Source organism: Eriocheir sinensis, chromosome 59 (genome assembly GCF_024679095.1).
Source record: "Eriocheir sinensis breed Jianghai 21 chromosome 59, ASM2467909v1, whole genome shotgun sequence".
NCBI lineage: Eukaryota > Metazoa > Arthropoda > Malacostraca > Decapoda > Varunidae > Eriocheir > Eriocheir sinensis.
In genome coordinates, this window is record NC_066567.1 from 1,496,731 (window position 1) to 1,506,974 (window position 10,244).

At 47.3% G+C, this 10,244-nt stretch overlaps 1 protein-coding gene and 1 long non-coding RNA gene across 3 annotated transcripts in view; one reads left to right on the forward strand and one right to left on the reverse strand.

Moving 5' to 3' along the window:
* Nucleotides 1-164: 164 nt before the first annotated feature.
* LOC126985320 (uncharacterized) lies at nt 165-2,044 on the forward strand. The gene is made up of 2 exons (XR_007738504.1): nt 165-1,455; nt 1,578-2,044. It is a non-coding gene; the product is annotated as an uncharacterized LOC126985320 (long non-coding RNA).
* Nucleotides 2,045-2,741: 697 nt separating this feature from the next.
* Nucleotides 2,742-10,244, reverse strand: part of LOC126985319 (probable G-protein coupled receptor Mth-like 1) — a 17,375-nt gene continuing 9,872 nt past the window's right edge. Inside the window, exons 2-9 of one of the 2 annotated variants that reach the window (XM_050840073.1) lie at nt 9,294-10,244; nt 8,939-9,062; nt 7,816-7,894; nt 6,166-6,332; nt 5,314-5,451; nt 4,302-4,446; nt 3,592-3,925; nt 2,742-3,461 (exon numbers count right to left, since the gene is read on the reverse strand). The exon at nt 9,294-10,244 is cut by the window's right edge and continues 986 nt beyond it. In XM_050840073.1, the coding sequence (XP_050696030.1) occupies nt 3,252-3,461; nt 3,592-3,925; nt 4,302-4,446; nt 5,314-5,451; nt 6,166-6,332; nt 7,816-7,894; nt 8,939-9,062; nt 9,294-10,244 (2,148 nt within the window). In that variant the 3' untranslated portion in view covers nt 2,742-3,251. Of the gene's footprint in view, nt 3,926-4,301; nt 4,447-5,313; nt 5,452-6,165; nt 6,333-7,815; nt 7,895-8,938; nt 9,063-9,293 lie in introns of both variants that reach the window. The other variant, XM_050840072.1, reaches the window with a different exon arrangement.

Here is a 10,244-nt window from a genome sequence, read left to right on the forward strand (position 1 = left end):
TATTATTATTATTATTATTATTATTAGCACGTTGAGGATAAGGAGAAAGTAGGGTAGATTCATATAAGGACTACCTATACAAGGTCATATACATTACTACTACTACTACTACTACTACTACTACTACTACTACTACTACTACCACCACTTCTACTACTACTACTACTACTTATTGATGCTAATTGCGTGCCGTTGAAATTATTTACCCGCCAATTCTAGAAGGTCACGAAGGACAGTATCAAAAGACAAAGCTATTTATGTATTTATCTTTCAGAACACGGACAAAGGGGGAGGGAGGAGGGACCAAGGACGGATATAGTACACAGACAGACACAAAGAAACACAGACATACACACATACAGACGAAGGTATTGTTTGGTAATGTCTTCGAAGCTACACTTATATTTAGCTACAATTGCACCCATATAGTAAATTACACCCATAGTCACACCCGCTAAATATACCCATGCTATACGATACATACCCAAAACTCAATTCATCGTAATTATTTGTGCGCTGAAAACGAGTAAATAGTGTTCGCTAGATTCTTATTTGTTTGTTTATTTGCTTGGTCCTGTTTGAATCGTCTTTAAAAACTCCTATAATTACACTCAATACACCCAAGAACACGTAAGCTTAGTAACAGGATGTAGGATTTCAGGTTCAGGGAGACGGTGGCGCAGTGGTTAACATGGTGAGGCCGAGGACCCAGGTTCGACTCCCACCGATGCACACTCACAATTTTCAATCCATATCCTGCCCAGTGATAAAAAGAGCTACGGATTTCAATGAGTGCGTAGTATGTGCTTTTAATCTCCCTCTCGGTAAACAAAGCTAGGTACATTGCGTGAAGAACTATATAAGAACACCGACCCAGATCTTGTCTACCCTTAACACAGCGATTTCATTCAAGAGGATCACCGGGGGCAGCATAGGGCAAGCAAGAGAGTCATATATCACGATAGCCACTATAAATTAAATCCCCCCGCTGCACTGTCGGTTTGGGCCCATCCAAGAGACCCCCTCAAGAGAGCTTACCGGCGCTATAGGAAGCATTTACCCTTGATACATTGGGCACATCTGGATCACAAGAGCGAAGTGTGGTTATTGAAGGATCAGAAGGAGGTCATTTTGGATACGGGAGGATCATAAGAGGATAAATTGGGTAAGCGGAGGTTCAGAAGAGGATGAATTGGATACAGAAAAATCAGAAGGGGTCATTTTGGATATAGAAGGATCAGAAGAGGATAGAATGGGTACAGAAGGATTAGAAGAGGATGAATTGGATACAGAAGAATCAGAAAAGGTCATTTTGGATACAGGAGGATAACAAGGGGATAAAATAGGTACAGAAGGATAACAAGATATTTTTGGATACAGAATTATCAGAATAGGATGAATTGGATACAGAAGAATCAGAACAGGATAAATTGGGTACCGAAGGATAACAAAGAGGTCATTTTGGATACAGGAGGATAACAAGAGGATAAAATAGGTACAGAACGATTACAAGAAGATATTTTTGGATACGGAAGGATCAGAATAGGATAAATTGGGTACCGAAAAATCCCAAAGAGGTCATTTTGGATACAGGAGGATAACAAGAGGATAAAATAGATACAGAAGGATAACAAGAAGATATTTTTGGATACGGAAGGATCAGAATAGGATAAACTGGGTACCGAAAAATCCCAAAGAGGTCATTTTGGATACAGGAGGATAACAAGAGGATACAATAGGAACAGAAGGATCAGAATAGGATAAATTGGATACATAAAGGTCATAAGAGGTCACGCTAACGGGTTTAAGTGACACATGTGTATACCTTGACACTTATATAAGTATAGGAATCATAACCTTGGGAATACACTTACGGTACACTTTTTGACACTTATAAGGAATCGAATTACACTTAGATTCATACATGTATTTTTTTATCTTGTAAAATAAAGGAAATTAAAAGAGAAAAAAAAATAATTGTCATGGTTAGAGAGAGAGAGAGAGAGAGAGAGAGAGAGAGAGAGAGAGAGAGAGAGAGAGAGAGCAATAAATAACAGAGATATGTAAACACACACACACACACACACACACACACACACACACACACACACACACACGAATAAGGACATGGCACGTTTTCTATGACATCACAGGAGGAGACATTTAAAGGGAAACTTATATATATTAACAAATTCCTACATATTTCTCCTTTATACAATCTATCTTTCTATTCCTTCCTATTTTGGCACGGTCTAAGGTTCTTTTACACTACTAAGAATGTGTATGTCTGTGTGTGTCTGTATTTACAAGTCCGTGTGTGTCTGTCTGTCTGTTGTAAGGCCTCAGACGTGTTATCGGGGTGTTTGAGAGTGTGTGTGTGTGTGTGTGTGTGTGTGTGTGTGTGTGTTCTTCGTGAGCTATTTGTCTTTTAAAAGGATGAAATTGGTGTTTTTTTATGTCATGAATATCTGTCTGTCTGTCTGTCTGTCTGTCTTTAAGTATGTCTGTTTTTCGTGAGTTATATTCGTCCTTTTAACAGAATCAAATCACGTACGTTTATGGGTTTTTTTTCAAGTCCTGTCTGTTTATCCGTCTGTCTGTGTGTCTGTTTATGTCTGTCTGTGTCTGTTTGTATATATGTCTGTTTTTCGTAAGCTTAGTCGTCTTTTTAACAGAATCAAATCAAATCACTGTCTGTCTATCCGTATGTCTGTGTGTCTGTCTGTGTGTTTGTATGTCTGTTTCTCGTTATTTTCAAGTCCTGTCTGTCTGTCCGTATGTCTGTGTGTCTGTCTGTGTGTTTGTATGTCTGTTTCTCGTTATTTTCAAGTCCTGTCTGTCTGTCCGTATGTCTGTGTGTCTGTCTGTGTGTTTGTATGTCTGTTTCTCGTTATTTTCAAGTCCTGTCTGTCTGTCCGTATGTCTGTGTGTCTGTCTGTGTGTTTGTATGTCTGTTTCTCGTTATTTTCAAGTCCTGTCTGTCTGTCCGTATGTCTGTGTGTCTGTCTGTGTGTTTGTATGTCTGTTTCTCGTTATTTTCAAGTCCTGTCTGTCTGTCCGTATGTCTGTGTGTCTGTCTGTGTGTATGTCTGTTTCTCGTTATTTTCAAGTCCTGTCTGTCTGTCCGTATGTCTGTGTGTCTGTCTGTGTGTGTGCGTGTCCCTAGGCTTCGGAGACGTTATCGGGGACCAGCGAGGGCGGGCCATCCTCCTCCTCGTGGACGCTGGGGAGGGCCACGACCCCGAAGGTGGCTAGCGATGACCTGCGCCGTCCTCCAGCGGGTCCGGTCGCCTCAATGTCCAATTCCGATCCATCGCCATCCGAGGACTGCGAGGACACGGAGCTCCGGCGAGTGTCCAGCTGGCTAACAGACGTCGCCAGGTGGGGGTGGGACGGACAGGGGGCGGATGAGGAGGCGTTGGATGGGGCGTTGCTAGCGTTGGCGTGGTGGTGACTGTCATCTGAGCGGGAATCTGAACGTGAGCTTCGAATGGACGACAGCTGGGTAAGGGTGGTTGCTATTGACATGTTTCTCCGCCTCTGCGCACCTCCTAAACTCCCTCCTCCTCCTCCTTCTGGCCTTAAGCGTACCTCCGAGATAGCACCGGAGGACGGCATGTCGGATCCGTGCCGGCCGAACGTGCTGCTCGCCTCGCCGTTCCTGGACTTGGAGAACGCGTGCACCCCGGACTGTCGCGCGAGTCCTAAGAGCGTCCGCCTTATCTGAATCCTCCTCTCCGGCGTTAGCACCAGGATGACGAAGATTCCAACTCCTCTAAGGGCGTTCACGGAGGAGGGGACGTACCATAAGTAGTCGTACCAGGATTCAGAAGGGTTCACCATATATTTTGTGATGACGAAGCTGGCCACCTCGAGCAGCCAGGTGACCCCCGACCAGACCACCAGCTTGACGGACTCCAGCCACCTGTAGAAGAGGGGACAGGTAAGTAGGTGTTGATTGGAGGTGTGCTGAGGTGTTGTGTTGCGTTAGAAGGGAGACTGTGTTGTTAGGTGACTTTGTAGACCACGAAACGCGGAGTAAATACGTAAATAAGGTGAATAAAGATAAAAAATGGATGTAGAAATGAAAGATAAGATTGAAAGGTAAAAAAAAAACGAAACGAAAAGCAAATAGACAAAATAAAATAAAATAAAGATGAAAAAATAAAAGTAAAAAAAAATGAGATACAAAATAAATAAGAAAAATACAAAAAAAATAAAGATGAATTAGACAAAGTATAGCACACACACACACACACACACACACACACACACACACAGTCCCCCCCCCCCGCACTTACGTATTCCTCGTGTGATGGACCCGTAGACCAGAGGTGGGGGCTTGACGCTTCGGGGCGGGGGCGCGGGGGGCGGGGACGGGGGAGGGGGCCGAGGGGGGCTTGCTGGGGTCTGTTCTCCCTTGCATCTCAGTGCCCCCTTCTCGATCTGTAAGGGAGAATAAGGGAGGATAAGGGTGAGGCTGGGAGGGTGTAAGTTAGAAAGGGTGATTAGGGTGAAGGGAGGATAAGGGTGAAGGATAAAGGTGATAAGGGAGGATAAGGGTGATAAGAGAGGATAAGGGTAAGGGTGATAAGGGAGGATAAGGGTGATAAGGGAGGATAAGGGTAAGGGTGACAAGGGAGGATAAAGGTGATAAGGGAGGATAAGGGTGATAAGGGAGGATAAGGGTGATAAGGGAGGATAAGGGTAAGGGTGATAAGGGAGGATAAAGGGTGAAGGGAGGATAAGGGTAAGGGTGATAAGGGTGAAGGATAAGGGTGATAAGGGAGGATAAGGGTAAGGGTGATAAGGGAGGATAAGGGTAAGGGTGAAGGGAGGGTAAGGGTGAGGCTGGGAGGGTGAAGGTTAGTAAGGGTGAATAAGGGTGAATAAGGGTGATAAGGGTGATTAGGGTGAATAATGGTGATTAAATAAGGGAGTTTAGTTAAGAATAATTAAGTATATGGTTTATTTTTTTTCTTCTTCTTCTTCCTCTTCCTCCTCCTCCTCCATCTTTGTATAAACTGATTCTTCCTCCTCCTCCTCCTCCTCCTCCTTCTCATTTTTTTTCTCTTTCTGTTGATTTTTCCTTCTTCTTTTCTCTCCTCTCTCTCTCTCTCTCTCTCTCTCTCTCTCTCTCTCTCTCTCTCTCTCTCTCTCTCTCTCTCTCTCTCTCTCTTTCTCCCTCTCTCTTTTCTCCCATTAATCCTTCTTCTTCACTTCATCCCTCCTCCTCCTCCTCCTCCTCCTACACAGTCTTCCTTCTTCCATGTCCTTCCTCCTTCTCCTCCTCCTCCTCCTCCTCCTCCTCACCGTTGTTCCGCGCCGGCCCTCCCTCAAGGCGCCTCAGCTTCTCTGCCCTCACGTAGCGGCTGACCAGGAGCAGCACCATGTTTGCCACCAGCGTCAGGAGCATCGGCAGGAAGAAGTACAGCAGCGTCGCCGTCGGGTCTGCGGAGGAAAGGGACGGGGTGTAAAGAGGGTTGGATTCTGTTAAAGAGGATTGGATTCTGTTAAAGAGGATCGGGTTCTGTTATAGAGGGTTGGGTGCTGTTATAGAGGATTGGGTTTTGTTATAGAGGGTTGGGTGCTGTTATAGAGGATTGGGATGGGTTATAGAGGATTGGGTTGGGTTATAGAGGCTTGGATTGGGTTATAGAGGGTTGGATTGGGTTATAGAGGGTTGGATTCGGTTTTTAAAGGGGAGAAAAAGAGTTTAGAAGGAGAATATTGTCGAGAGAGAGAGAGAGAGAGAGAGAGAGAGAGAGAGAGAGAGAGAGAGAGAGAGAGAGAGAGAGAGAGAGAGAGAGAGAGAGAGAGAGAGAGAGAGAGAGAACAAACCTACAGAAATAAATAAATAAAAAAAACAAGAAAAAAAGAAGAAAACAAGAAAAAAGAAAGAAAAAAAGAAAATCACACACACACACACACACACACACACACACACACACACACACACACACACACACACACACACACACACACACACACACACACACACACACACACACACACACACACACACACACACACACAAGGAAAAAAATAAGTAAATAAAATATAAAGGAAATCAAATAAAAAAATATAAAAAAATAAACTAAAAAAAATAAAAATAAATAAAATAAATAGAATAATAAATAAATAAACAAATCAATAAAAACTTACCTGAGAAAAAACACCTGTAGAGTCCCACCTTCGGAGTGACCACGCTGCAGGGGAGGGATTGGCGGTAGTGGTCGAGGGTGAGGGCGAGGGAGGCGATGACAGCAGGCGCCCCCCATGCCCACAGGGAATGATACAGGTAGCGAAGGTTCTCTGAGGTCTCCACGTGCCTAAGGGTAAGGTAAGGGAAGGTAAGGGAAGAGAAGGGAAGGGAAGGGAAGGGAAGGGAAGGTCTGGTTAGGTTAGGTTAGGTAAGGGAAGGTAAGGGAAGTTTAGGTAAGGTTAGGCAAGGTCTAGTTAGGAGAGGTTAAGTTAGGTAAGGTGAGGTAAGGTAAGGTATAAGGGAAGGTCTGATTAGGTTAGGTTAGGTAAGGGAAGGGAAGGGAAGGGAAGGGAAGTTTAGGTAAGGTTAGGTAAGGTCTAGTTAGGAGAGGTTAGGTTAGGTAAGGTAAGGTAAGGTATAAGGGAAGGTCTGGTTAGGTTAGGTTAGGTAAGGTAAGGTTAGGTAAGGTAAGGTCTGGTTAGGAGAGGTTAGGTTAGGTAAGGTTAGATAAGGTAAGGTAAGGTTACGTAAGGGAAGGGAAGGTAAGGGAAGGTAAGGTAAGGTCTGGTTAGGGTAGGTTAGGTAAGGTAAGGTATATGTAAGGTAAGGTAAGGTAAGGTCATAAGAACATAAGAACATAAGAACGCAGGAGTCTGCAAGAGGCCGGTAGGCCTGTACGAGGCAGCTCCTTTGACCCCAAGCTCCCGTGTATCTAACCCCACCTAATATCGCTGTCCATGAATTTATCTAGTCTATTTTTGAATGTGACAATTGTATTGGCACTCACCACATGACTGCTAAGCCTATTCCACTCATCCACCACCCTGTTAGTAAACCAATTTTTGCCTATGTCCCTGTTGAATCTGAATTTATCCAGTTTAAACCCATTACTTCGTGTCCTACCCGGTTCTCTTACCAACAAAACCTTATGAATGTCTCCCTTATTAAAGCCCTTCATCCATTTATAAACCTCGATCATGTCTCCACGCACCCTTCGCCTTTCTAGAGAATGCAAGTTTAACTGTTTGAGTCTTTCCTCGTATGGCAAGTTTCTCAACCCCTGAATCATCTTAGTCATCCTCCTCTGCACCGATTCTAACATTTTGATATCCATTCTATAGTAGGGTGACCAGAACTGAACCGCATAGTTCAGGTAAGGTAAGGTCTGGTTAGGTCAGGTTAGGTAAGGTAAGGTAAGGTAAGGTTAGATTAGGTGGTGGTGGTGGTGGTGGTGATGGTGGTGGTGGTGGTGATGGTGGTGGTGGTGATGATAATGATGATGATTCAAGTTCTTCCATCCCCTCCTCCTCCTCCTTCTCTTCCTCCTCCTCCTCCTCCTCCTCCTACTGTTATTCTTCTTCTTCTCCTTCTCTTTTTTGTGTATTGTAACTTTTTTTCTCTTCTCTTCTTCCACTACATCTATTTTTTCTTTTCCTCCTCCTCTCCTCCTCCTCCTCCTCCTCCTACTGTTATTCTTCTTCTTCTCCTTCTTCTCTTTTTTGTGTATTGTAACTTTTTTTCTCTTCTCTTCTTCCACTACATCTATTTTTTCTTTTCCTCCTCCTCTCCTCCTCCTCCTCCTCCTCCTCCTCCTCCTCAGCAGTACTCACAGCGTCAGCAGCAGAGACTCGAGGCAGATCGAGGTGTTCCACTGAAAGCCGGCCAGCAGGAAGAAGATGAGGAGCCAGGCTGCGAGGAGGAGGAGGAGGAGGAGGAGGAGGAGGAGGAGGAGGAGGAGGAGGAGGAGGGAAGGGAAGGAGAGAAAGGAAGGGAGAATGAAGGGAAAGAAAGGAGGGAAGGAAGGGAGGAAGGAAGGAAGAAAGGAAGGAAGGAAGGAAGGGAGAAAGGAAGGAAGGAAGGAAGGAGGGAAGGAAGGGAGGAAAGAAGGAAGGAAGGAAGGAAGGGAGAAAGGAAGGGAGGAAGGAAGGAAGGAAAAAAGAAAAAAATACGATTAGTTACCTTCACACACACACACACACACACACACACACACACAAATCACGGTAAATTTGTAGCACTTCACCAGTCTCGCATTTCCGAACGAAACTAGTTTTTTTCGGTAGTTTTCGGCCTGTTTTGAATGAATATGCGTGTCATTTCTATCGCAAATCACGTGGGTTTTTACCCCCTTCCAACCAAGAGACTAATGATTTGCGATAAAAAATTTAGAGCACATTCATTCAAAACAGACCGAAATCTACCAGAAAAAACTAGTTTCGTCCACACAGGTGCATTTAAACTAAACATAACCCTAACATAACCTAACCTAACCTAACCTAACCTAACCTAACCTAACCTAACCTAACACTAACCTAACCTAACCTAACCTAACCTAACCTAACCTAAAACTAACCTAACCTAACCTAACCTAACCTAACCTAAAACTAACCTAACCTAACCTAACCTAACCTAACCTAACCTAAAACTAACCTAACCTAACACTAACCTAACCTAAAACTAACCTAACCTAACACTAACCTAACCTAAAACTAACCTAACCTAACGGCCTCCCTCCCTCCGTTATAAATGATTTCCGAGGGGTGTTTATGGGGATGAATTTACTCAGAATGCGGAGCTCTTTCTAATGGTCAGGGTAAGAAAAGCCATCTCTAGACTGGTGTACTCCTACAATAATACCCAAATCACCCCCCATTACCCCCCTCCCCCTACATATCTAACCCATCAATCCCCCCACACAAGACCCCCCTCCCCCCTCTGCCCCCCGACACTCACCCATGACCTGGCACTCGTTGTTGCCCTCCTCCACCTCCACCTTCATGTTGACCATCAGCAGCAGGAAGCCCACCAGGTAGCTCAGCACGTAGCTCAGCAAGATGCGGCCCGCCAGCGTGTTCACCTGGCAGGGAGGAGGCAGGTGAGGGAGTGGGGTGAGTGGGTGGGGTGAGCATAGAGGCGTGTGTGTACTACGTCTAGGGTTAGGTGATGCCTGGCTCTGTTGTCGGTTAGGGAAGATGAGGAGCTACGAAGAGGGGATGAAGTGCATGGGTCGAAGAGGAGGGAGATGAGGGGCCAAGATGAGGAGGAGCAGGATGAGGAGGTGAGTGGGTGAGTGGCCTGCCGCACGTACCTTCTTGACGGTGACGAGGCCGCGCCTGACGCGCGTGGAGATGAGCGAGGCGGCGGTGGCGAAGAGCGCCGCGCAGGACACGCCGAGCAGGATGCCGGTGAGGCCGAACTTCTCCGTGTGCAGGTTGTAGCCGCGCCACGCGCCGGGGCAGACCAGCACGCCGGGCCGCCGCACGCCGCCGCCGTCCACCGTGTACTCGAGGCAGTAGGCGTGGCGCGGGAAGGCGTGGCGCGTGAACTCGCAGCCGGACTCCAGCGCCACCACCTCCAGCAAGTGGTCGGGCGTGAGCAGCGCGTGGTCGTCGTCCAGGGCGCCGCGGCCCACGTAGTAGTGGTGGTAGCCGCCCGCCGCCTGGCACTCCGGGAAGGACGTGAAGGTCAGCTTGGTCACGTTGGCGGCGATGACCTGCGGGTGCTGCAGCAGCTCCAGGCCCAGCTCGTCGGGGCGGCAGGAGCCCGAGGCGGCGCTGAAGTAGTGGCCGTGCGGGCAGCACTTGCCCACGCTGCCGGCCTGGCTGGGGTGCAGGGACAGGTGCACGTGCACCAGCTCCTCCAGCTCGGCGTGGCACAGCACGGCCACGGTCTGTGAGCGGTTGGCGGGCCCCAGGTAGTCGTCCACGCAGTAGCGCATGGTGTCGTGGCTGTCGCCGCGCGTGTCCACGGACAGGTAGCCGCTCTTGCTGATCCACCACTGCACGTCGTCGTCGTCGGGCGTGATCAGCTCCTGCACGCACAGTTCGCCGCCGTTCTCCGTGGGGAAGCCGTAGTGGGGATCCAGCACCTCCAGCAGCTGCCGCATGCGCGCCGACACGTCGCCGGGGGCGCATCCCTCGTCCGTCAGCACGTGGCCGCCGGGACAGCACTTGTGGAAGGCCTCGACGGGGCAGACGGAGGCCACGGCCGTCATGGTGGTGTCGCCCGCCGCCCACATGTACTCCACGCAGTAGGAGGC